The sequence below is a fragment of the Taudactylus pleione genome, unplaced genomic scaffold (genome assembly GCF_031769625.1).
Source record: "Taudactylus pleione unplaced genomic scaffold, aTauple2 ptg000179l, whole genome shotgun sequence".
NCBI classification, from domain to species: domain Eukaryota; kingdom Metazoa; phylum Chordata; class Amphibia; order Anura; family Myobatrachidae; genus Taudactylus; species Taudactylus pleione.
Genome location: NW_028284581.1, coordinates 26231951 through 26259018, shown reverse-complemented (window position 1 = coordinate 26259018; position 27068 = coordinate 26231951). Strand labels below are relative to the sequence as shown.

Here is a 27068-nt window from a genome sequence, read left to right as displayed (position 1 = left end):
TTTATTACCATTAGTAAAGCACACATAAAATGCCAGGTCTGGCGATAATCCTAGTGCAAATAGAAATTACTCAATAACAGTAATAATGCTACAGTTTATTTATAGCTTGAACATTTAAACAGAACATGGCTTATGCCAGTGGTTCCTAAACTATTTTGAATCACAACGCCCTTGTGTATCAGCAATGTTTTCACAACTCCCCTAAGCCAAAAGTTTGTTATTGAGAAATTCAGAAAATATTTAGTGAAGTAGTAAAGTTAAGTAAATTGTGCTTATCTGTCATCCTTATGTTCAGTTATGTGGTGGGGGACAGGTTTGCACTTATGTTTGTCCGCATATTTACATTACATTGACCATAAAGAATTTGATTTGGTGCTGGACCATCAACCTGAGGCACCCCTGCAATTGTCCCAAGGCACCCCAGAGTGCCACGGCGCACAGTTTGGGAACCACTGGCCTATACAATTAAACTTTAAATAAATGCGTGGCAGTCAAGCCTTTAACTAAGATTCTCTCTATAGGAGTAGTAAATAAAAAAAAAATACCCCAAGGTGCAAATGCTGCATTTTTACATATTTTCCAAGTGTTTTATCCATTTTGACAAAATGTTCATAAAACATGACTGATACTCATAATGATGTGTGTGGATATTTGCACAAAAGGTATAGCCATGTTGTACAAGAAAGTAAAAATGCATAGTGCACGTGCTGTGATTGCACAACTTGTCATTCTTCCCTACACAGCAAAAAATATATAAATAATAATCTTTAATATATAACAAACATATAATACATTGCATTTATCGGGAACATTTAATGCGTAGATGATCATATTGCTCTTTTAGCACACAACAAAATAACATCTTCTTTATAGGAATAAAACAAAGGGTTGGGTACATACCAGTTTTGCTTCACTTTTAAAGAACAGGTTCCACGTATCTTAGATGAGGTTAAGAGCGGTGTCACTGGTCCAGATTTCAGTTTCTGCATATGATCAATGTGCTGCTGACGAATCCAACCACGTCCAGTTGCCATTATGGGGTTGCTCTTTACTAAGTCTCAACTACAATAGAAACATAAAGACCAAATGATTTGAAAATAATGATGAAGCATAGAAATCTGCCTTCAATTAAAATAAAATCTATACATACATCCATACATCCATAATGAGGCTGATGGAGAGTTCGAAGCAAGTTCGTTTCGAGTGTATCTTGCGTATTAGAACCTAGTCAATCCCATCACACAGGTGTCTCAAAATGAATTATGGGAACTGAATTTTAATTATCACAATTATGTTATGATACCCTTATAATCCTATAATGTTCACTGATTATGAGTTTCTGAAGGGTGTGCTACCGTAGACACTATAGTGAACAATATATGATATACAAAAAGACAAAAGCAGTGACTCTAAATCGGTGCACAATTAATAAAATATACCTTTTATTTCAAATACTTAAAATATTTACTTGAATCAAACTTGGCCAGTGATATATTAAAATACAGAAAAACAGAGTGAAAGAAATAGAAGAATGTGACTAATGAATATTGTCTTCAAAAGAGCTGCCCCCAGTTGTCTTCCTTAATTATCTTTGTTGCTGTATAGATTTAGAAGTCTGGGCATCCAGAGTATATAAGTATTGTGATATGATCGGGGTAGGGGTCCCTCTCCGGGGGTAGATGGACGCCTCCTTACACACAACAGCCAGGAAACAGCACTAGTCGTGGGTGTCGTGCAAGCTGGTCGGTACCAGTTTTTATTGTGTGACACCAATAATCAAACAAACAAAACATAAAAACAAACCCTAGCCTGTCTGGGCTCTAACTAGACAGGTAACTCACTCTCTACATGTGGCAGGGCCTACTGCCTTACCACAACCATAGTACATACCAATGTCACAGTGTCTCAGAACAAAAACCTTAATGTCTGTTCTCCCCAGGGTGTGTGAGACACTGCATCAAAACTCTACAGCTCTTATGAGCCACTTCCAGGTGTAATCACTAATTAGCCTGGTCTCAGGCTGAAAGGCCCAACACCTGAAGCGCCCTGTGGATGGAGCCCTCCCTTCTCTCTCACATCCACACCCCCAGGACCCTATATCTGGCTTTTATCAAAAGCCGACACTCAAATCTGCTTGGTAAAACAGACTTTTTCTGGGGGGTTTAAAATACAAATGACAGGAATCTGGGACACACATACATGCCTTCCCAAACTTCTCCAGTGCCTCTATCACATATCCCCCTCCCCCCCTCTGTTTAGACTTATGGGTGGAACAACTGCAGCTCCCAAACAATGGACACATGATAAAGCATCTGCATTGGCCAGCTAGCATCCTGGCCTGTGTTCTACTGTGAACTTGAAACTTTGTAACACCAAGAACCACCTTGTTATTAACCTGTGGCTTTATTAAACCACTGCCAACGGTGTAACCAAGATACTTTACTTCTTCCATCCCTAGGCAACATTTCTTTGGATTGGCTGTCAACCCTGCCCTATAGATGGAGTCCAACACTGCTTGCACTCTGGGCAAATGAGACTGCCAATCAGGACTATGAATAACTATATCACCTAGACAAGCAGCAGCATACCGACTATGGGGTCTTAGAATTCTGTCAATCATCCTTTTGAAGGTAACTGGTGCCCCACATAACCCAAAGGGCAACATCTTGTATTGGAACAACCCTTCTGGTGTCGATAAAGCTGTCTTTTCTTTGGCATTCTCAGTTAACGGCACTTGCCAATACTCTTTGGTTAAGTCTAGAGTGGTTAAATACCTGGCTGTTCCTAGCCTTTCAATTAGATCATCCACCCTAGGCAATGGGTAGGTATCGAACTTTGACACACTGTTCAATTTTCAGAAATAGTTGGCGAAACGTACACTCTCATCAGGCTTTGGAATAAGCACAATGGGATTTGACCACTCACTATGCGATTTTTCAATTACACCCAGTTCCAACATTTTTTAAAATTTCGTAAACACCGATTTTCTTTGGGCTTCTGGTAACCTATAGGGCTTTAGGTTAATCTTAACCCCTGGATCAGTGATTATGTCATGTTTAATGACTGTGGTTTTTCCCGGTACATCTGAGAACAAAACCCTATTTCTGATAAGAAATTAATTAACTTCCTGCTGTAGAACAGTCGACAGGGTTTTAGCTATTGTCACTTCAGGGACCAAAGGCCCTGGTTTACTGGAGGGGCCGGGATGGCTGACAGAGCTGCTCTATCCTTCCAAGGTTTGATAAGATTTACATGGTATAACTGTTCTGGCTTTCTTTTCCTAGGCTCAATGACAGTTTTATAGGGACTGGACTGCCCCTCCCATGTCTCTTTGGCAATGTCAGGTAATCCCCTTGGATGTTTCCCGTACAAAAACCCACAGTATTAAGTTCATTCCACCACCCAGCACCCTTCTCCCCTGGAACAGTCTTACCAGTAGTCATGAGAGATTGCCGTTGCAGAATCGGGGCTTGGTGGGACACACTCAACAGTTCCTCAGCCGCCACATACCTCTCCACCAGTTCAACTAACTGGTCTGCGGACTTAGGGTCTGCATGGCTCACCCACTTGCGCAGAGATGCAGGTAGCGATCGCAGATACCGGTCACAACTCTTTCGACGATCTGTGGTCCTGTCAGCGTCTCGGGCTGTAGCCATTTTGTGGTTAGATGGACGAGTCATGCATCTGTGAGCGTGGAGGCGTTTCCATTTGGAATTCCCAGCGGTGGACTCGTTGGGCACGAACAAACGAGGTGACCCCCAAGCGAGTTAGGATCTCCAGTTTTAGCTTTTCATAGTTCCTTGCATCAGCCAGGCACAAAATCATAGTAGGCCTTTTGTGGTTCTCCAGACAGGAAGGTGCCACAAGACTTGCCCAGTGTTCCTTGGGCCAACTCTCCCTTTCTGCGGTTCTCTCAAAGGCCGAAAGATACGCTTCCACATCATCACGCTCGGTCATCTTTTGCAGAAAGTGACTGGCCCGTATGGAGCGAGTGTTGTTTGTAAGTCCAGTGGAAGCATCTCCAGACCGGACTACTAACTGTTGTACCACGTCTTTTCAGGTCTGGCGGGTTTCCTCTATGGCAACTTGCTGTTGCCTCAGGGCTTCCTCCATGGTGACTTGTTGCCTCTGGGCTGCCTCCATGGCCATTAGTTGCACATTGGTAGATTCCTGCTGGGCACTGGTAGCTTCCTGCTGGGATCTGGTAGCCTCTTGCAGAGATTTGTTAGATTGGAGCAAGGTCTTAACAATGCCCTCCATGTTCTCTTCAGGTGTAGGTTTGTAGCAAAACCTGGCTTCTCTAAGCATCTGTCGACGCCACCTTCATGGACTTCACAGAACACGAGTTGATATCCAACACAACAAATTGGTGTCTGTCACTTTAAATTTTAAATGTAGAACTTTTCCTCTCGCTGCAATTTTCAGTGTGCAGTTCTCTACATTCTCCACCAATTGTGATATGATCGGGAAAGGGGTCCCTCTCCTGCGGTAGATGGACGCCTCCTTAACACAGCAGCCAGGAAACAGCACTAGTCGTGGGTTTCGTGCAAGTTGGTCGGCACCAGTTTTTATTGTGTGACACCAATAATCAAACAAACAAAACATAAAAATAAACCCTAGCCCGTCTGGGCTCTAACTAGACAGGTAACTCCCTCTCTACATGTGGCAGGGCCTACTGCCTTACCACAAACATAGTACATACCAATATCACAGTGTCTCAGAACAAAAACCTCAATGTCTGTTCTCCCCAGGGTGTGAGACACTGCATCAAAGCAGAAACACCTGAAGCGGCCCTGTGGAGGGAGCCCTCCTTTCTCTCTCGCATCCACACCCCCAGGACCCATTATCCGTCTTTTACCAAAAGCCGACACTCAAATCTGCTTGGTAAAACAGACTTTTCCTGGGGGTTTAAAATACATATGACAGGAATCTGGGACACACATACATGCCATCCCCAACTTCTCCAGTGCCTCTATCTCAGTATTCTCAATCCTATACGGATGATAGGGTAATTCAATATGCTTATACAGGTTGAGTCTCCCATATCCAAATATTCAGAAATACGGAATATTCCGAAATACAGAATATTTTTAGCATAACCGAGATAGTGAAACCCTTGCTTTTTGATGGTTCAATGTACACAAATTTTGTTTAAGGCACAAAATTATTAAAAATACAGTATAAAATTACCTGTAGGCTGTGTGTATAAGGTGTATATAAAACAAATGAATTTCAATTCTGTACAAAAACTTTGTTTGAGCCACAAAATTATTGAAAATATTGTATAAAATTAAATGCAGGCTTTGTGTATAAGGTGTATATGAATCATAAATGAATTATGTGTTTAGATTTGGGCTCTATTCCTAAGACATTTTAATATGGTATGCAAATATTCCAAAATTCGGAATATTCCGATATCCAAAATACCCTTGGTCCCAAGTAAGAGATATGGGAGACTCAACCTGTACTGGATTTTTGATATAGATGATGACTGATGTTTCCTTTTGTCCCAGGTAGTCTTGAGATTCCACTATGCAGATTTACCAAAAGAATTTGAAGAGTACATCTATACATAAAACAAGGTTAGCACATCTCAAAAAGTTTATTTAGATAATCAGATATTTAAACCCACAGTAATTGCAACTCCCTGCAAAGTATCTCTTGATGTATATTAAATTGTAACTAAGGGCCTGATTCAGCAAGGAGAGGAATTCTGTTTATACGCACGCACCGCAGTTGCGGATATTAGCGGTGCTAATTAAATGTGTGCATTCACATTGCGTATGCAGCCTGACCTAAGGACGCCAACTTCCCCTTACTCACATCCATATACTAAGGCAACATAACAAATTAATCGGTAACATTGAGTAACATCAGACCATATGCACAGTTAAGGAAGCCCAGAAATTGCTAACTTCTGTGCACGCTATGAGACCTTATGAGGCATCTGGTATCGCAGTGGATAATTTATGCACGCCCATGCAACGGCGTTGAGATGCACTAGTACTGCAAATTGTATATAAAAATGTCTCTCATTAAGCTATGTTTGTTCCATTGAGAGGGATATAAAGTGGAGCTTAATGTTAGTTGCTTATATATGTGCCCCTAAGTATTGATAACTTCAGTCAAAGAGATCCAATATATGCACTGCCCCATATATGTGAATACTTCACAACTGGGACCCTACTTGTCCTCTATTACCATCCACATTCCAAAGGTAACCGCACTATGTACTGCGAGCCTCTGTCACAGGTTACATAAGTGTGGATTTATTTAGCAGTATATCCCAAAAGTAACCAATACATAAGTTGTATATAGATATGCCAATAACTTTGATCAAAGATCCACTATATTAGCTGTCTCATATAATATTTGCAAGTTATTCAGAGCTGCGGGTCTCCGATATAAGTATATAGCATTGTTAGCTTCTCTCACAGTGCTGTGCGGCGGACCTCGGACGATAATTACAACAGTGCATATTCCTTTAGCAATGTTGACAACTGTGAGTCTCTTATATAAGTATATAGTCTTGTGAGCTTCTCACACGATGCCGAATGGACATTCTTTATGAGGGCTGATTGAAAAGTAAGGAGACTGATTTTTTTATTCAGAATCAAATGCTTCCACCACCGAAATACTGCAGCACAGCGATTGTTTCTCCACCGTATGCTTGCAGTAACATTTCATGAGATTCATTTCCGCTTTTTCTAAGTTTAACACAAAATTCAATCACACATATCTGATGTAATCTCACAGACACGTCTTCCTCATCCGCCGTGACAAAACGTATGAAGATCTTCCACTCGCTGTGACCAAAGAACGACTACTACGGCAGTCCAACCGCAGGTTCAGACACATCAATGTATGAGCTTCACAATAACCACATAGCATTGTCACGTCTACCTATGGGACAGAAACACAGAGGCAGGCTAATTGCTTTTCGATCAGCCCTCGTAGATACAATTTGCAGTACCTGCTACTTTTTGTAACCAATTATCAAGTGTGGATATAACGTAACAGCTAATTTAGTTACAAGATAACCTACTGGTATAATTAAGTATACATCAATAGATAATTTGCAGGGAACTGCAATTACTGTGGGTTTAAATATCTGATTATCTATACAAACTGTTTTGAGATGTGCTAACCTTGTTTTATGTATAGATTTACTCTTCAAATTATTTTGGTAAATCTGCATAATGGAATCTCAAGACTACCTGGGACAAAAGGATAAGTGATAAACATCAGTCATCATCTATATAAAAAATCCAGTACAAGCATATTGAATAATTTTGGGTGTAATTACCCGATCACCCGTTTTAGGGTATAATATAGAGCTCATTTGGATCAAGTCACTTTAGACACTTAATATATACCATACTGCGGGATGATTTGAATGAATGATTGATTTACAGATATTCCATTACTCTGATCTATACAGTATTATAAAGGGAACTACAAAGATTTTCATTAGGGTACTTATGAGGTGCCAGGATTGCTTGGACACACAAACGGGAATGAAAATTGTATTTTCAGCAGTGTATTTTCAATAATTCTATCCACTATAATATTTTATTTTCACTGATTTAAAAGACTTCTAAATCTATACGGCAACAAAGATAAATAAGGAAGACAATTGAGGACAGATCTTTTGAAGAGAATATTTAATAGTCACATTCTTCTATTTCTTTCACTCTCTTTTTCTGTATTTTAATATATCACTGGCCAAGTTTGATTCAAATATATATTTTAAGTATTTGAAATAAAAGGTATATTGAATAATTGTGCACCGATTAGACACTCCTTTCTCTTTTTGTATATCACACAACTACGGGCAGAGATGTACACATCTCAGGCCTATCTCCACTTGTGACTTAAAGTGCATAACTGGGCTGTAACAGGGCATTCTCATATAAGCAAAGCTCAGAGAGTGTGTTGACAGAATTGTGCATACATGTAAATATACATGACTAAAGACCAAAGATAAGGTTGGTACAAGTGTGCATAATGATGATGGCTATGAAACAAAGCATAAAAATAGGGGAATTCTGACTGCAGAGACTCGTATAGCTCTGCACACAGGCATATATACAATGTAGTTCCAATTATGGCCATCTTGGGTTCAAATCTGCATTGGCCCTAATGTGTGAACCATGACAACTGCGAGTTAAGCAAAATAACCTGCATGCTTCAGTATGGAAAACAAACACAAACCAATCCATGAAAATAACAGGGAACACTCAGACAGAACAACTAGATAGTTAAGTTAAATATATGATGCCATCTAAATTGCTTTCATAAAAAGCAATGCTTCATTATAATACAGTATTTCTACTGTATATATTAATTACAAGTTACACAACTGGAGCCTGACTCGGTCAGACGCAAAATAGTGCCAAGAGCGGATATCCAAGGCAGCCAGATTTATAACCTTACATTAATACGAATAATCATCCATCTTCATGCATATGGTTGCACCTCCTACTGTATTTCCAACCACAGCCTTCATCATTAGTATCAACACTTACACCCACTCAATGCTGGATGCAAAAGATATGTTTGAAAACAGGTGTTCCATTCTCTGTCCACACATATCGAACAACAACAACGGAAGTCAGGCAACACACCCAGGACATTCCCATGACACAGATCTGTACCATGCGTCTGCACAGTAACCACCCAGTTGATGCCCAGATATGCCCATCTCATGGTCATAGGAAAGTAGCTCCGCATTGATATCATCCACTTTCATATCTTCTGTAAAGGTTTGTATGCATGGTGCCGAGCATGCACATTCTGCTGATAATCAAGGGATGCGCAGTCTGTGATATAGGGTCACAATCGATTGAGAAACAAACATTTGATTTGATTGTTATTCATCACAATGAGTAACTTAATAGTACATTCACACCTTCAGCAAATGCATATGAATTTCTATATTTGTATACAGATAAGCACATGAAACCCGTTGGTGTAAATACTATGGTCTGAAGCACTGTCTGGGGCCTTACCAGTGGCACCACTGGGCAGGATTCTCACACGATATGCTGCCCACCATCTTGGAAACTTGGTACATGTGCATGCCTGTCCTTAAATCCGATACCTTCCATTTCAGGGAGCATCAAACTGGGCTTGATCCGTTATATTTCTGCGTGACTCTGGCCAACAGAATGGATCCAGCAGCAACATGTCATCCAAAATTGCTCCCCTTCAACATCGTAAAAATGGAGAAACAAGAGTCTACCCAGATGCAATTTACGCAGGAGTCTGGAGTGGCACAATTCTGTTCTGGCCGGGCGCCCTACACACATAGGTAGAGGTTCTTCATGACCAAACGATAACATTCCTGCTAAATCCTTGCCCTACTAGATCAATTGCTCCATCATACTAGGCCTTTAGTGGCCTCAACTTCATTCACCTCATGTGGATTGGCTTTATTCAAATTCTGGCTTAAAAACCATTGTGTCAAGCTCACTACATAAACAGAGTAATGCCTCCTAAAGGTGTTGTAACTCTGGTCTTAATACTACAGTACTCTACATATGAAAATGTTTTTTAGTAAACAATGGTCACAAATTCTTTTTCCTCATTGTGTATGGAATAGCTCCACGGAAAACTTCTCCTTATGACAGCATCTACCTGCTTTCACTTCCAGGAACCCAAGTAATGTCAGAATATATCAAGAAGAATCATCAGTAAGGCTTAATTAACAGCAGAGTTCTTTTTAGTCAAGAGAAAAAAAAAAAAAAGGCGAGAGTTTCTGCCCTTGCACCGATTGAGGCATTAATACAGTCATTAGATAAACAACAACAAAAAAAGATACACTCTTCCTTTGATCACTAATCTGATGAATAATTCACAGTCGTTACAGTTACAATGGTCAAAAGTCCTGCATAGCTAGCGTGACATGCTTTTTCTATACTTTAGATAGCAATTCAAGCCAGTTTGCATTAAGCTACATGCAATGTTATATACCAGAATTTAGAGAATTTATCTGGCTATTCTGGGGTGACTCATTTTTATATGATGGATAGGTAGCTTTATTTTTACCTAAAAGTGAGACTAATACAAAAAAAATATTTTTTGCAGCATATATATTAGAAGGGTGGAGCAAACTCTCAACAATGATTAGTATTTGATTGGCCAGCTCATGCACTTGAGCACAGCAATTAGGCATTGACAAAACCAGGTTCTCTAGAAGAGCTTGATAGATGATTAAATTCCAAGCAGCATAAGAGCAACAATTAGCTTCCTTTTTGTTGTAGGCTTCTTCTTTGAAATCTTGTACCCAACTTTGTGTTACCAATTTTCGATTTGGTTAATGTCAGAGGACTGTTCAGGCCAATTCGTCAACCTGATGTTACGCAATGGGATCCAATTCTTCACAACTTTTGCAGTATGGCAAGGTGCATTCCCAGATTTATAAATGAGAGATATTCTTGTGATCAATCTTAAATGGTGCTCCAAACAATCGACTCCTAACTGTCATGTGCTTGAAAAATGAAAGAAGCCGATTGTTTGGAGCACCATTTAAGATTATTAAATTAAGGAGCCTACACACATAGCGATATTTTACACGATCTGGCCAATTCCGACGCATTGTAACGACAGATCGTGTAATACTGTACATGGCCAAATCGTGAGTCCCCGCTGGTCGCACATCGCAACGTCAGATCTGCCGTGCTGTAGGGCAGATCTGACGACCAGCACTGGAAAAAGACTGGATGTAGGAAAGATCGTCTGAAGATTGGACACCAAATCGTGTGCAGAGTTGCCGGGGACAGTTTCAAGGGAAATAGTGCACGATGTCAGATCGTCAGCAAGTCAGTATGTGTGTAGGCACCTTTAGTGATAACAAGATAATCACTCATTGATAAATCTGGACCTTGTGATGAAATTCTTTGTGCTTGATTCCCGTAAAGGCAGAAGTGACTTTGATCACTAAAAATTACTTTCTACAAATGTTCAATGGTCCAGAATTTATGAGTCTTTGCCCAGACCACTAGGCGCCTGCTTTGAAACGTTATCAGCAGCAGCTTTCTTCTCATAATATAATACCATCTCTGGTGTACACCATCGTCTCAGAGATACAGTGCATCTGGAAAGTATTGACAGTGCTTCACTTTTTCCACATTTAGTTATGTTACAGCCTTATTCCAAAATGGAATACATTCATTTTTGTACTCAAAATTCTACACACATTACCGCATAATGACAACATGCAAAATGTTTTTTTGAGATTTTTTGCAAATTTAATTAAAAAAAAAAAAAAAAAAACTAAGAAATCACATGTACATAAGTATTCACAGCCTTTGCTCAGTACTTTGTTGATGTACCTTTGGCAGCAATTGCAGCATCAAGTCTTTTTGAATATGATGCCACAAGCTTGGCACACCTATCTTTGGGCAGTTTTGCCCATTCCTCTTTGCAGCACCTCTCAAGCTCCATCAGGTTGGATGGGAAGCGTCGGTGCACAGCCATTTTCAGATCTCTTCAGAGATGTTCAATCGGATTCAAGTCTGGGCTCTGGCTGGGCCACTCAAGGACATGCACAGAGTTGTCCTGAAGCCACTTCTTTGATATCTTGGCTGTGTGCTTAGGGTCGTTGCCCTGCTGAAAGATGAACCGTCGCCCCAGTCTGAGGTCAAGAGCGCTCTGGAGCAGGTTTTCATCCATGATGTCTCGGTACATTGCTGCATTCATCTTTCCCTCTATCATGACTAGTCTCCCAGTTCCTGCCACTGAAAAACATCCCCACAGCATGATGCTGCCACCACCATGCTTCACTGTAGGGATGGTATTGGCCTGGTGATGAGCGGTGCCTGATTTCCTCCAAACATAACGCCTGGCATTGATGCCAAAGAGTTTAATCTTTGTCTCATCACACCAGAGAATTTTGTAATTAACCCGGGTGAGCCCAAAGGTTTCCTTGAAATACCTGAAAGTCTGGCTCCTATTTATGACTGATATTATTTCTCCTTGAATTCCTTGGAAGTAGGACGTCATCACGTGAACGTCAAAAAAAAGGAAAAAAAGACAACGTATGACCTAGTTCCTAACAGCGCTTGTGGACCACTCAATTTTTTCTGTGCACTCTACCATTCAGGCCTGATTGGTGGATAGCTGCAGAGATGGTTGTCCTTCTGGAAGGTTCTCCTCTCTCCACAGAGGAATGCTGTAGCTCTGACAGAGTGATCATCAGGTTCTTAGTCACCTCCCTGACTAGGGCCCTTCTCCCATGATCGCTCAGTTTAGATAGCCGGCCAACTCTAGGAAGAACTTCTTCCATTTACGGATGATGGAGGCCACTGTGATTATTGGGGAACTTCAAAGCAGCATATATTTTTCTGTACCCTTCCCCAGATTTGTGCCTCGAGACAATCCTGTCTCGGAGGTCTACAGACAATTCCTTGGACTTCATGCTTGGTTTGTGCTCTGACATGCACTGTCTGGTGATGTCTATGCATTCCAGACTTCAGGCTGTAATTGCCTGCAAAGGATTTGCAACAAAGTATTAAAAAGTGAAATTTAGATTTAGGATTGTTTAGTTTGTCCCATTACTTTTGGCCCCTTTAAAAAGTGGGACGCACATATAGAAACCGTTGTAATTCCTACACCGTTCACCTGATTTGGATGTAACTACCCTCAAATTAAATCTGAAAGTCTGCAGTTAAAGCACATCTTGTTTGTTTCATTTCCAAGCCATTGTGGTGGTGAATAGGCGCCAAATATGAGAATTCTGTCAATGTCCCAATATTTATGCACCTGACTGTATACCTCCTTGCAAGGAGGTGAGCATATGTGACTCAGACTCTAATCTTCTATTGCATGTAGTGGAAAAGCCTGCCAGATTCAATAAATGTCTGACCCTGGCAGCCAACATGCAAGATTAACATATAACATGGAACACTTTTCAGGGACATAATTATTGATCAAGTTCAACAAAATACCTAATTTATAGAGAAAAGTAGTTTTTTAGTGTATACTGTAAGTCTTTCAAAAGTGGGCAAGTAGGAGACAATATATAATTTACTTGCCAACGGAAAACCTGTTCAAAATATGGGTTACCGGCTTTAAATGGTATGTAGCTAATCCACTGCAACAAGAGAATGGTACTAAAGTTTGCAATCCCAAATTTGCACAGCTGTATTAATGGAGGTAGTCAGACTCTGGCTATATGAAAAGGGGAATCAGTATGATTTACGGCCGGTGATTCAAATCCTGACAGCGGCTGCCCGGCAGGGGTTAAAATCACAATCATCCAAGGTAAGTATTTGCTAACCCTATTCTGCCCCCCAACCCTAACCCTCCCTTACGGGTGCCTTTACCCTAACACCCCCTCTAAGTGCCTAAACCTAACCCCACCTTCCCCGCTGCCTAAACCTAAGTCCCCCGGGGAGGTGCCTAACCCTAACTTCCCCCCGGGAGTGCCTAACCCTAACCCCCCCCTTCCCCTAGCCTAATCCTAACCTCCCAGGGGGTGCCTAACCCTAAATCCCTCCCAGGAGCCCTAAATCTAACCCTCTGCGCCCGGCTTACCTTCGATCGGTAAGTCGGGTGTCGGGCTCCCAGCGTAGGTCTAATGACAGGTGTTGGGATTTCGACGCCTGTCATTAGACCCCTGCCAGGATTAGACAGACGGGAAGTCGGCGGTCGGGATTACGTCCGTCGGCTTCCCGACTGCTACCCATGAAAAGGATGGTAAACAGCACACATAATTTGATGTGTAATACTTATTGTACAGATGTTTTCTCATACACCTATCCCTTTTGTGCCATACGGCCCAAGACGCCTGGCACGACTCGTGTGGAGCATGCTTTTTCCTCAATTTTGTGTCTTAGATACAAATAGTGTACTAAGGGCCTGATTCAGCTGCGGACACAGTAGCTATAACAGCTGCTTACATGGTAGCAGCTGCGATAGCTCTAATATGATAATGCAGCAGGAGGTGTAATGCCTCCTGCATGCATTACTGATTCGAGTTGCGATCTAGAATGCAAAATCGGATAATATGCAATAGCATTGGCCGGCTAAGTGACCCATGGGGTCGCGCAAGCCGGCCACCACAGATGCTGAAAAGAGGCCAGGAAATCTCTGTCTACCAACGGAGATCCTGGCCTAGTCACTTTGGCGACATGCCTTTGTTTTAGGAAACTGAGGCAGTCGCCGCTCCCGCTCTGCCCCGAAACAGCAGCAGACTGTCAGTGATTGACTGCGAGAAACATTGCAGACCCATACTGCCCATGCGCAGTACAGGTCCGGCGCATGGGCAGATTCCCGAACATAGGGAATCTGTGTAAAAAAACTGAGCTGCAGCTGAATCAGGCCCTAAGTACCTAGGATTAATTTGTTTTGTTGCAAAGGAATTATTACTATTATCAGATTCATATATAGCATATTCCGTTCCACTTTACAATTTGAAATAGTAATAGAAGAAAACTGGGTAATAAACAGACATACATAGAGGTGGAAAATAACAAAAAGATATCCGGCACAGGAAAATGCTAATTGCAAGTCAAGTTAATTCCAGTTTTGAATCAGCCTGTATATGTGATAATGGTATTAATCAGTTTTAATTACTCAGGTTGGAGGTGCTCCCAGGAATCAATAAAAGTATTCAATATGTTTGTATTTTTTGCCAGGGCTAAAAGGACAAAAAAATTATTCTTTTTTTGGGGCACACTTTTCAATAATATAATAAAGAATAGTTAGTATATTAAAATATAACCTTTATTTGTTTCTCGCTTATAAAATAACGGGGTACCCTGACTAGAGTGTGTATAGAGACGAATGATTTTAGTCACCCCTAACGTATCATCAGGAAGTAAGACGAATTCTATAATTGATTCAGCATATATCAAAATACTGTCAATAAAGGATCAGGTATTAGGAGTGTAAAGATATTCGCTATTGATCCCTATGTTAAGGATATATAATTCATCAATTTGAGGACCTAAAGGCGATTTGCAAAGGATCCAATCTCGTTTGCGATTTCCCTTGAATTCCTGAACTCTCCAGGTCAAACGATATTGTGCCCACATACGTAACGATTGTACAAACGACCAAACGATATAGATGGGTCGTAAATGACTGCAGATCGTAAACCAGGGCTGGATTAACAATGGGGCGGGTGGAGCTACAGCTCCAGGCCTCACACTGAAAATAGGCCCACATACACTGACTGCAGTGCAGACAGGAAAATACTTTTTTTTTCCTGTCACTACCAGCCCAGCTAACTCTTCCCCCGGCCACCTGCAGCTAAGCTTAGCCCTTTCCCACACCCCCTGCCCACCTCCCCTCCCTTCCCCTCGCGCCGGTGGACCGGACGACCGTAGCCCCGCCCACCTCTGACCCGCCAAAGCTCCTCCCCCGACTCATCCGAAGCTCTGCCCCCTGGTCCTCCTGCTCCCACAATCCTGTCGTCTAGCTCGGGAATCAGGAGGGAAGGCAGCCCAGCAGATCCATATTTACTTCCTACAGGTCAGTGTAATGTCTGGTCCCAGAGTGTGTGTGTGCGCATTATATATATATACGTATGTGTGTATTGTCCTGATGACGGGGCTGAGACCCTGAAAACGTTTGATGTGAATACACGAATTATTTGCCATTGAAGCTGTCTCCTGAGTGCCATTTTTTCTGGATTTTTTATATATATATATATATATATATATATATACACATATATATATATATATATATATATATATACACATATACACATATATTCAGGTCCATAAATATTGGGACATTGACAGAATTTTCATATTTTGGTCTCTATTCACCACCACAATGGCTTTGAAATGAAACAAACAAGATGTGCTTTAACTGCAGACTTTCAGATTTAGTTTGAGGGTAATTACATCCAAATCAGGTGAATGGTGTAGGAATTACAACGGTTTCTATATGTGCCTCCCACTTTTTAAGGGGCCAAAAGTAATGGGACAAACTAAACAATCCTAAATCTAACTTTCACTTTTTAATACTTTGTTGCAAAACCTTTGCAGGCAATTACAGCCTGAAGTCTGGAACGCATAGACATCACCAGACGCTGGGTTTCTTACCTGGTGATGCTCTGCCAGGCCTCTACTTCAAATATCTTCAGTTCCTGCTTGTTCTTGTGGCATTTTTCCCTTCAGTTTTGTCTTCATCAAGTGAAATTCATGCTCAATCGGATTCAGGTCAGGGGATTGACTTGGCCATTGCATAACATTCCACTTTTTAGCCAATATTTATGGACCCGAGTGTGTGTGTGTGTGTGTGTGTGTGTGTGTGTGTGTGTGTGTGTGTGTGTGTGTGTGTGTGTGTGTGTGTGTGTGTGTGTGTATATATATACACACACACACACACACACACATACATACATACATATATATATATATATATATACACATATATTCAGGTCCATAAATATTGGGACATTGACAGAATTTTCATATTTTGGCCTCTATTCACCAATAATATAATATACAATATATATATATATATATATATATATATATATATATATATATGTGTGTGTGTGTGCCGCCCCCCCCCTGGACCCAGGGGGGGCCCGTACCGCACACCCTGCACCCATATTATACTCGGGGCCGGTTCTAGACATTGTGGAGCTCAGTGCGAAAGTTTCCAGTTGCGCCCCCCCCTCCCCACAAAATTATTCTGTCATAGAAGGCCCCTTGATGAAGTCTAATCACTGACGAAACGCGTTGCAACTTGCACTATTCTTGCCTCCATGAGCAGGGTCTGATTACCCCATTAAGATAAGCATATGATCCACCTTTCTTGTTTTATGAAGTATAATTTTTATTTATACATTTATATTCTTTTTCCCTGCATTTGTATATATAATTCAGAAGGACCCAATTCGCAATCCAAAAGTAGTCTGCAGCCACCAGGCTAATGACAGAGGTACCTCCGGTGACAGCACGATTGTCTGTGTCCTTATCCGGGGGGGCAACCCATTCCATCTGGAGAGGATCAACTTCTGCAGAGGTCTTGAGTGAAACTGGTAAAACTCCACCATGTCGAACATTGGACACCATGGATCCCAGTAACCTCATCGCCGAGTGAATAGACACCCGGCAACTCTGCAGGCAACTGCGTACTTTTGCCTGTAATGCAGAGATCTTTTCCTCCATCACAAAGATCCTCTGATGTTGGCAGTCCAATAGGACTCAGAGATGGAGCATCCTCTGTGATGGCACCAGGGATGACTTCTTCCAGTTTATCAGCCAGCCGTGAGCCTGCAACACAGAGACTGTCAATTGCAGATGGCGCTGAAGGATCTCTGGAGACCTTGCCAACAGCAGAAGGTCATCCAGATAGGGCAACAAGCGGATCCCCTGCATCTGCAGGTGGGCTGCCATGATCTTGGTAAACACTCGAGGCGCTGTGGCCAGACCAAAGGGCAGTGCCTGAAATTGGAAGTGTTGGTCTCCTACTGCAAACCTGAGGAAACACTGGTGTGCTGAGACAATGGGAATATGCAGGTAAGCATCCTGAATATCTAGCGACACCATAAAATCCCCCGGCTTCATCGCCAAAATGATGGAATGCAGGGTCTCCATCCTGAACCGAGGAACCCTCAAGAATTTGTTAAGTGATTTGAGGTTGAGGATGGGCCTGTAAGACCCTTTGGGTGTACCAGAAAAAGATTGGAGTAATACCCCGATCCTCTCTGGGACAACGGGACCGGCACTATAACTCCAGCCTGGAGCATAGAGTGGATCACCTTCCGGAATTCCCAGGCCTTGTCTTGGTCTGACTGAAGGCCAGTGGTGAAAAACCGGCTGGGAGGCCTCCGCCAAAAGAAGAGGGCGTACCACTGAGAGACCACTTCTCTTACCAAGTGTCTACGGTTGTGAGACACCAGCACTGGGAGAACTGAAGAAGCCGGCCTCCCACTTTGGGATCCCCCAAGGGGAGGTCTATCCCGTCATGCTGAGGTCTTATCGTCCGACTTGGGAGTTGGACGTCTTGTACTCCAAGCCTGCTTCTTTGGCTTGGCAGATTTCTTGGCCCCTGTCTGTCTAGGGCCAAAAGGGCGAAGTACCAGACCCTGATGGGACTGTTGCTGATGGCAGACACGCAAACTTAGCTGCTGCCAGAGTGGCCACAATTTTGTCCAGATCAGGACCAAACAGGACCTGTCCATTAAAGGGTAAGCATTACAATCCCTTTTTGGAATCTGCGTCCGCTTTCCAAGAATGCAACCATAGGGTGCGGCGAGCCGCCACTGCTGCTGAGGAGATTCCGGAAGTGAGGAGCCCTATATCTAAGGCTGCCTTTATTAATGTACGTAGTCGAGTCTCTGAGGTTACCCACTAACTCCACCTGCTCAGGTGACGAGTCAGCGTCTAGAGACTTCTCCAAGCTATCAGCCCAGCGTTCCATAGCTCTGGCTACAAAGCACACGGCCATTGCCGGGTCTGGATGCCCCCCCCCCCCCTCCTGCAAGGGAATAAATTGATTTTAGGCATATTTCAACCTTGCGATCTGTAAGATCCTTTAGGGATTACATGGAGGGCATGGGTAATGCAGCACTCCTCACCAGGTGTGTGACATGAGAATCCACCTGTGGAAGGTTTTCCCATTTGGAGAAAAAAATTATCCACAAGGGGGTATGCAAAGGCCAAACGTTTGAGGTTGGTACTGCTTACCCGGATTTTTCCACGCCTCCTCTAAATGATCCTAACTGACCAGATAGAGGGAATACAGTGGCATCACCTTTAATATCTTTAAAGAAGGCATATTTGGATTTGGCCACGGGGGGGATCGTCATCCTCAATAACCAAGGCCGCACGGACTGCTCATATAAGGCCTGGTATATATATTTTAGACTCCACCTCCTTAGTACGGGGGGGCTCCTGTTCTGAAAAGTCAAAAATCTCTCACGTCATGTCATCATAATGAGCCATCTGAGACAATAAAGGCCGCTTAGCAGGCCTCAATGATGACTGCAAAACGTCTGTTAGGTGCTGTACCGTATTGGACAGTTAATTAACCCACACAGGCTCTTGCGAGACCTGGGAGGGCAAAAGTGGGAGACACTGGGGTACCATCAGCTGCCTGGGGAACCCCTGCATGGGAGATGACACTAGCGACTGCTGTGATAACCCCATTTGAGGCATTGCAGGGGGTGTGGCCAGCTGACCCATAAGGGTTGTAAGTGCCTTAGCAAAACAAGCCCAGGGTGGTTCCTGCACAGGCGCAGTGACAGTAATCGGGCGTGATATCAGAAAACATGCCCTGCATAAACCCTCAGTGGTTACAGCACCCTCCGCTATTGGTACATTACATGCAGAGAGAAAGGACAGAGATAGTAAAATGGCTGACAGTCAGAGTGAAAGTACAGTCAACAGCGCTAGCATTAAGTCACATACAATGCAGAAATAACTCCCTGCACCACCACCAGCACTATGATCAACTACACAGACACGAAGCCTGGTAGGAAACAGTGCTGCATACTCTGACCTTAGCTCGAAGGAGAAGTATGCAGGGGGACCCGGACCACACAGCCGCCAGCTTCAGCATCCAGCAACGTTTGCACATCTGAATAAAATGGCCGCCGAGGAGCAGAAAGGAGGCGAGCCCGGGGGAGGAACGCTGAACACAGCCAGCCAAACCGCTGTGGAGAGGCACTGTGCAGCTGGGGAGGCGCCAGCTGTCAGACAGGGAAGGCGTGCTCCCCTGGCATGCTATTAACCCCTGGGACGCTGGAGCATATCCTCACCGCCGCAGCCCGCTGTCCCTGGTGGTCTAATGGAAGCGCAGGATCGGTTCCTGACTCCACGCGCATGCCTGTCCCCAGGGAGCCCCCTGCCTGGAGACAAGACTGTTATCGGCGGGGACCCTCCACGGGACCCCGCCGCTTACCTGCCCCCTTGAATCCGGCCAAAGTCCAGGTTATCCGGGGTCACCGCTAGCTGTGACCCCCAGATACCTACCAGCATCCCCAGATCAGTACCGGCATTCTGGTCCGGCAGCATGGACGTCAGTACTGACTGTCCATGCTGTACAGCTCATCCTGAAAAAATTTTCAAGGGCCTTACAGCCACCCTCTTTTATGGTGATCCGACTCCTGGCCGGGCACCTATGAAACTGGCTTGCCCTGGCTAGGGGGGACGGGGTATAGGAGAGGTACCCCTGTGCATCCTGGGAGGCTGAAAATGAACTCTGTGGTGCCCGATGTCTGGCGTCATCGCCTATACCCCAAGGTATCCTGTAGATATCCTATGGACCCTGATGTAAAAAAGATAGTAGACAGAATCACCATATTTCAAACTAAAACTGATGCTGGGTACACATTTGGAAATATATCGCTCGTTCTATCGTACACCCAATATATGCCCATATATGTGAATGATGTTGTTCACAGACATGTCAGGTGGGCCCTGCAGCACAACTGATGTCAATATACTGTATCTGAAAGAAATATCAGTGCATCTGGCTGTGTGTATGGGAGGCCGGTCGACCGCCCGTAAACTTGTTGCAGGGACTGCCGACACTGACATGTCAACTGGGCAGGCAAATTTAACTGCCCGTCGAGTTGTGATGTCAATAAATCTAGGAAATTCTGCGCTTAACAGCGTCATGCAATGTAGCATACCTGCAGCTAGTATAGAAAAATGGGAATTTGCAATCCCACACAATAAACAAGAAGTAAATTTATAATAGTAATGTGTCAGCACCTATATTGCAACATGTACTACACACCACTATTCCAAAAAATACTGAGCTTGACCTCGACACTAGAGAGGAAAAGGCTCTGTGCCCACCTGCTAACCCAGGAATGTCCCTGTAATTGCTCTGGTTCGTTTAAATTGTCTTGAGGTGCAACATGAAATGTATTTATCGAGGGCCAATATAAGGCATATTCTGTAAAGAATGCCCCAAACCACCAACTTTCAGCAACTTTTGCACCATCCCCAATCTGTGCGCTTCTTGTAAATAAGAGCACATTTGCACAAAATTGAAAAGTGACATTACAAAGCATCATATGTTCTGCAGTTCACACATTTTACCGCTTCATAAATCATGCTTATATGATGATTCAACATTATGTAAACATCCTAGAAGAACTCTTTCATCTCCTAAATTCCTTATAAAAATGAATTAGAATCCAAATAGTATTTTGTAAGTTGCAGCACTTTATAATGTTGTAATATATGAGGGATGATTAAAAAGTAATGAGCCTGCCTCTGTTTTTCTGTCCCATAGGCAGACGTGGCAGCGCTATGCTGGTTATTGTGAAGCTCATACATTGATATGTCTGAACCTGCGGTTGGACTGCCATAGTAGTCTTTGTTTGGTCACAGCGAGTGGAAGTTCTATAAATGTTTCGTCATGGCGGATGAGGAAGACGTGTCTGTGAGATTACGTCAGAGATGTGCGATTACATATTGTGTTAAACTTCGAAAAAGCGGAAATAAAACTCATGAAATGTTACGGCAAGCATACGGTGGGGAAACAATTAGCCGTGCTGCTGTATTTCGGTGGTGGAAGCACTTCAAAGAGGGTAATAGACGAGTGACTGACGAAGCGCGTTCTGGGAGACCATCTTCCGTGGTTTACAGATCTCAACATTGCCAAAGCTGCATAGATGTTGCAAAATGACAGAAGGTTAACATTATGCGAACATTCGGCTTCATTGGGCATCTCATTCGAACGGGTTCAGCATATTGTGAAAAAGGAGCTGAAAATGCATCGCATGTGTGCCAGGTGGGTACACAGAAATCTCACAGAAGAGCAGATGCGACGACGTGTTGAATCGTGCAAGGACACCGTTCGAATGTCGGAGAGGATACGGGAGTTCCTGACATCAATTGTTATGAGTGACGAACCATGGATTTGTCATTATGATCCGGAATCCAAACAACAGTCCAGTGTATGGAAACATTTCCGCATTTTCCAAGTTTAACACAAGATTCAATCACACATCTCTGACGTAATCTCAAAGACACGTCTTCCTCATCCGCCGTGAGGAAATGTACGAATATCTTCACCGCTGTCCAACCACAGGATCAGACATATCGATGTATGAGCTTCACAATATTCAGCATAGCGTTGCCACGTCTACCTATGGGACAGAAAAACAGAGGCAGTCTCATTACTTTTCAATCAGCCCTCATAATTTAAGGCAAGCTGTTTTCATATGAATTTGTATTTGCAAAGCTGGTGACTAAAGAGTTACATCAAAGATACAAGTATATCGGCGGAGGTAGACCAATTTCCATATTATTTTCTGGCTATGAAGTCCTTATGGTGCTCCCTCTGGGCCACTCTCTCTGTGGATTTTCTTGACCCTTGAACCAACTGAATTATTAACTCTACTTACCATAGACAATCTACCATGCTACAGATAAACTCAGTTTGTACCAAATGAAAACCCAAAAGTATTTGCTGTGAGTCATCTGAATGCAGATATCTGCAATTGATGTAGACCTTGACACATCATAAATAGCTATCTAAATAAATACATAAATGGAATCCAAGCATTAAATCAATAATTCTCTCTTCTAATCTTTACTATAACAATCTTGAATGGGTTTCTTTAATGGAAACGTCATCATTTTTCTACATTGATCCATATTTCAGTACTATCATTTAAATACTAACTGGGAAACAAAACTCTTTAAAATAATTAAGGAATGATATTAAAGACATCCATACCGTGGAACTGAAAGTACATGGAAGCAGTATGACCTTGTGTCTATAGAGCTTGATTTACTATCTACCTACAACTTTAAAGAACAATGTCAGAATTTAACAGCTTTAGAAGACATTCACGATGAAAATATCTTAAAGAACGTCTTTCATTAAGGTGGTCACACACTGGCCAATCCTTCTGCTTAGGAGGATCAAACATATATGCCTGTTACTAGAGTGATTTTGGCATGCATAGGCAGATAGTAAGACCCATAGCATACCCAATAATAATTCAAATCATCAATTGTTAATTATTGGACATTGAGATTATTGTCTTGCCAATACACACTGCTTACAGCCTAATATCTTCATGTGTACCCAGCATTAAGTATGCTTGTGTGGTCTCTTATACCTCTGAATTAGTAAAGAATATTTATTATTTAGTTAATAATTATTATTATTTATTTTCTATTAAAATTATAATAGCGGTCTGTCCTGGAGATGTGAAATACAGCAGCAACATGTTTACACCAGAGCGCACTACTGCGCATATTCCATGCTGGCTCCTTTAGGGCAGTGATTTTCAACCTTTTCAACTCGAGGCACACTACGCAAGATTTTAAAATTGCCAAGGCACACCATCCGGCAATGCGGCGTGTGCGACCTATGAAAAAACATACATATTGGCTCCCACATTAAAAAAAACACACACACTGACCTCCACAGGAATAAAACACACTACATTGCCCCCCACAGGAATAAAACCATTGGCTGGCCCCCCAAATAAAAAAAACCCCACAATGCTCCCCCCCCCCCAACACAAATTACACTGGCTCCCACGTAAAAAATTAATTTACATTTTTCTGCCCCTACCTGTCCCTCATCGGCAGAGCTGTCAACAGCATGCAGCACACAGGCTGGCTGGCTGATGAGGCAGGCTGGTTGGTGGTGCTGGTAGCCACGGGTGGGTTATATTTCCCCTTAATGCAGGGCATCTCTATATGCTGCTGTGGCCGCAGGGCTGGCGGGCTCAAAACGCGTCGTGCATGACCTGTGATGTCACACCACCACGTCTGTATAGATCACGGCCCGGGCACATCTGAGACTCCCAGAAGAGCTCAGCTCTGCCCGGTCCGCAACACGGCAGATCTGACCGCGCGGAACACCTAACAAGCGCTCGCAGAATACTAGTGTGCTGCGGCACAGCAGTTGAAAAACCCTGCTTTAGGGAGACTTCAATCCCTAACCAAGATGGCCACCGTCTGTGCTTCTGCGCGTGTCATCTTGATGTTCCTTACTGTGCTGGAGTGCCGCAGTGGGAAACGGATGTGTTCTACTTAGCTCCACAATGACCCTGCTAGATCCATCCGCTGGTACCACTGTATCCTGCACCGCTACCGCACCGCTGAAGTAAAGTTACAAGCATTTCATAAGTGTCAAAGGCTTTTATTGACAATTACATTAAGTTTATTCAAAGAGTCAATATTTGCAGTGTTGACCCTTCTTTTTCAAGACCTCTGCAATTCGCCCTGGTATGCTGTCAATCAACTTCTGGGCCACATACTGACTGATCAGTATTCTTGCCTAATCAATGCTTGGAGTTTGTCAGAATTTGTGGGTTTTTGTCACTCCACCCGCCTCTTGAGGATTGACCACAAGTTCTCAATGGAATTAAGGTCTGGGGAGTTTCCTGGGCATGGACCCAAAATTTTGATGATGTTTTGTTCTCTGGGCCACGTAGTTATCACTGTTGCCTTATGACAATGTGCTCCATGATGCTGAAAAAGACATTGTTCATCACCAAACTGTTCTTGGATGGTTGGGAAAAGTTTCTCTTGGAGGATGTTTTGGTACCATTCTTTATTCATGGCTGATGGTAGCGCTCGCCTTTCCTTCTCCAGACAAGCGTTTTTCCAGATGTCCTAAACAATCTGAAAGGGGATTCTTCAGAGAAAATAACTTTACTCCAGTCATCAGCAGTCCAAAGAGAAAAGTGGCTTCTTTGCTGCCCTTCTTGACACCAGGCCATCCACCAAAAGTCTTTGTCCTGTGTCATGCCAACATGAAAGCATCCTGAGACCATTCAAGTGTGGGGTTGCTTCTCAGCCAAGGGAGTGGGATCACTCACAATTTTGCCTAAGAACACAGCCATGAATAAATCTTTTGGCCATGGCTGTACAGACAGCACAGTCGCAGAAAATACTTAAGACTTCACCTAGGGGTCATCATCCTACAGCAGCACCTTGAAGCTCAGAAGCCACAAATCTGGGTTCTTTGCCGAGCCTCTCAGGGTAACATAAGGTCCCCCAATATTAAGTATGGTTACTTACCAACTCTTCCAAAATATTGTAAAAGTAAAAGCGGCGAAAATGACGTCATCCGAGCGAAAACCTCCCAGAAACGCCGTTTTCGCTCCATATTGAATACCCCTAATTATCTCTTCACTCACTGATTATAAATAACAACATTAGAATGTATTAGTCAGACAAAGAACAGAAAAGTATACCTGCATTTTACATGCTTCCTAACTTCATTTCAAACTCAATTTACACAGAAAATCGTTGAAAATATGTATATAACTAAATGCAGCAGTATAATACCCCTTTTCCACCTAAATTCTGGGTCTGACCCGGAGTTGGAACAAAGTTCCTATCCGGATCAGACCCGGAATTTTGCCGGTGCCGACTCGGGATATTCCCGAGTCAGCGCCGCTCACACGGCAGTCGAGTCTGCATAGACCCGGCTTTTGCGGAGTTAAAGTGGTCGCTTGGAGATGACGTCATCTCCAAGCGCCACTGAAGCCGGACCAATCGGCCGGCTAGCAGCGCACTCCAGGTCATCGTGACCCGGAGTGTGCTGTTCCCACAGCAGGGTTTCACGGGCTACGCCCGTGTTAAGATTGCCGGGGTCACTCGACCCGGCGATCCAACTCTCTCCCCTTTTACACCAGGGAGCTGCCCGGGTTAACCCTTCAAAAACCCGGGTTTTAGCTCCGGTGTAAAAGGGGTATAAGAGACCATACCCATGTATATATACTAAATACTGCCCTATAAGAGACCCCACACATGTATATAACTAAATGCAGCAGTATAAGAGACCCTACCCATTTCTATATACTAAATGCAGCCCTATAAGAGACCCCACCCATGTATATATACTAAATGCTGCCCTATAAGAGACCATACCCATGTATATATACTATAGTAAATACTGCCCTATAAGAGACCCCACCCATGTATATATACTAAATGCTGCCCTATAAGAGACCTCACCCATGTATATATACTAAATGCTGCCCTATAAGAGCCCATACCCATGTATAGAACTACATGCAGACCCTACCCATGCTGCATTACCATCTGCGGCCATGGAGGACAGTCATCCTCATCAGGCATCAATCTCACGAGCCGTGAAGTCACAGCGGAAAACTACTTTAAAAAAAGTACCTCAATATTTTTTTTACACATGAATAAAATCAACTTATAGCAGCTCTAAGTAGTTATCGTAGGGATATTTACAAATATAACCCCAAAACGCACTTTTATCTAAGCACTGTCCGTACGACTGAACAGGTCGACCTGGTTATTCCTTACCGAACGTCACTGTCCCCTTACATACATGTAAGTCAGGCTACAGGATACATATACACCGGCTCCCGCTTCCCCTCACCGTGACCTCAGTACTTACTGCGTGCTCCGGCGTGTGTCGGTAACCATGGAAACCGGGGACTCGCCTGAGCGCAGACGGCCTTATACAGCCTGGCTCCTTACTGCCTCTTACTGGCCAGTAACACACATACACAGCAACACCTCATACCTCATACCACACACACACACCATAAAGCAACACACACGCCAAACATATCATTTCTTGATACAGCCTTGACGTTAGTGGATATTGAAAGCTCTGTTGTTTATAGTAAACAATTACAATTTACACATAATTGTTTTTTGGAAAATGCAGATGATTAGGTGTTACTCTGTAAATGTACAGGGCATGTGGCTTTGATCCTTGGAAATATGCAGAGGATTATGGGGGAGATGTATTATCCAGCGATATGGGGAAGAAGTGGTATAAGCACACGTTATGTGCTCTGATACCAGTTTTCCCCCATGTATTATTGAGGGGTCTGGTGTTAACGGAGCCGTAACTAGACTTTTTGGTGCCCTGTGCCAGAGAGTGCATTGGCGCTCTCCCCCCCCAATAGGGACATAAAATAGTGCACCTGAACAAGGGCCATAGCCTCATGGGGAATGGCCAGGGAAGAGATAGGAGAGACCAGGAGATGCTGGGGATAAAAGAAGAGGAAGCTACAAGTGAGAAAGATAATAAACAGGAAAATTGACAGGTCCAAACAGCACCTCCAGCCTGCGGTGCCCTGTGCCATGGCATGGGTCGCACTACCCTATTTGCGGCCCTGG

At 43.2% G+C, this 27068-nt stretch overlaps 1 protein-coding gene across 2 annotated transcripts in view; it reads right to left on the bottom strand.

The window, feature by feature from the left end:
- The window catches only part of FBXO15 (F-box protein 15), a 161552-nt gene extending 135137 nt beyond the window's left edge, over positions 1–26415 (bottom strand). Inside the window, exons 1-2 of one of the 2 annotated variants that reach the window (XM_088475981.1) lie at positions 26335–26415; positions 901–1062 (exon numbers count right to left, since the gene is read on the bottom strand). In XM_088475981.1, the coding sequence (XP_088332107.1) occupies positions 901–1034 (134 nt within the window). In that variant the 5' untranslated portion in view covers positions 1035–1062; positions 26335–26415. The other variant, XM_088475982.1, reaches the window with a different exon arrangement.
- Positions 26416–27068: the final 653 nt, after the last annotated feature.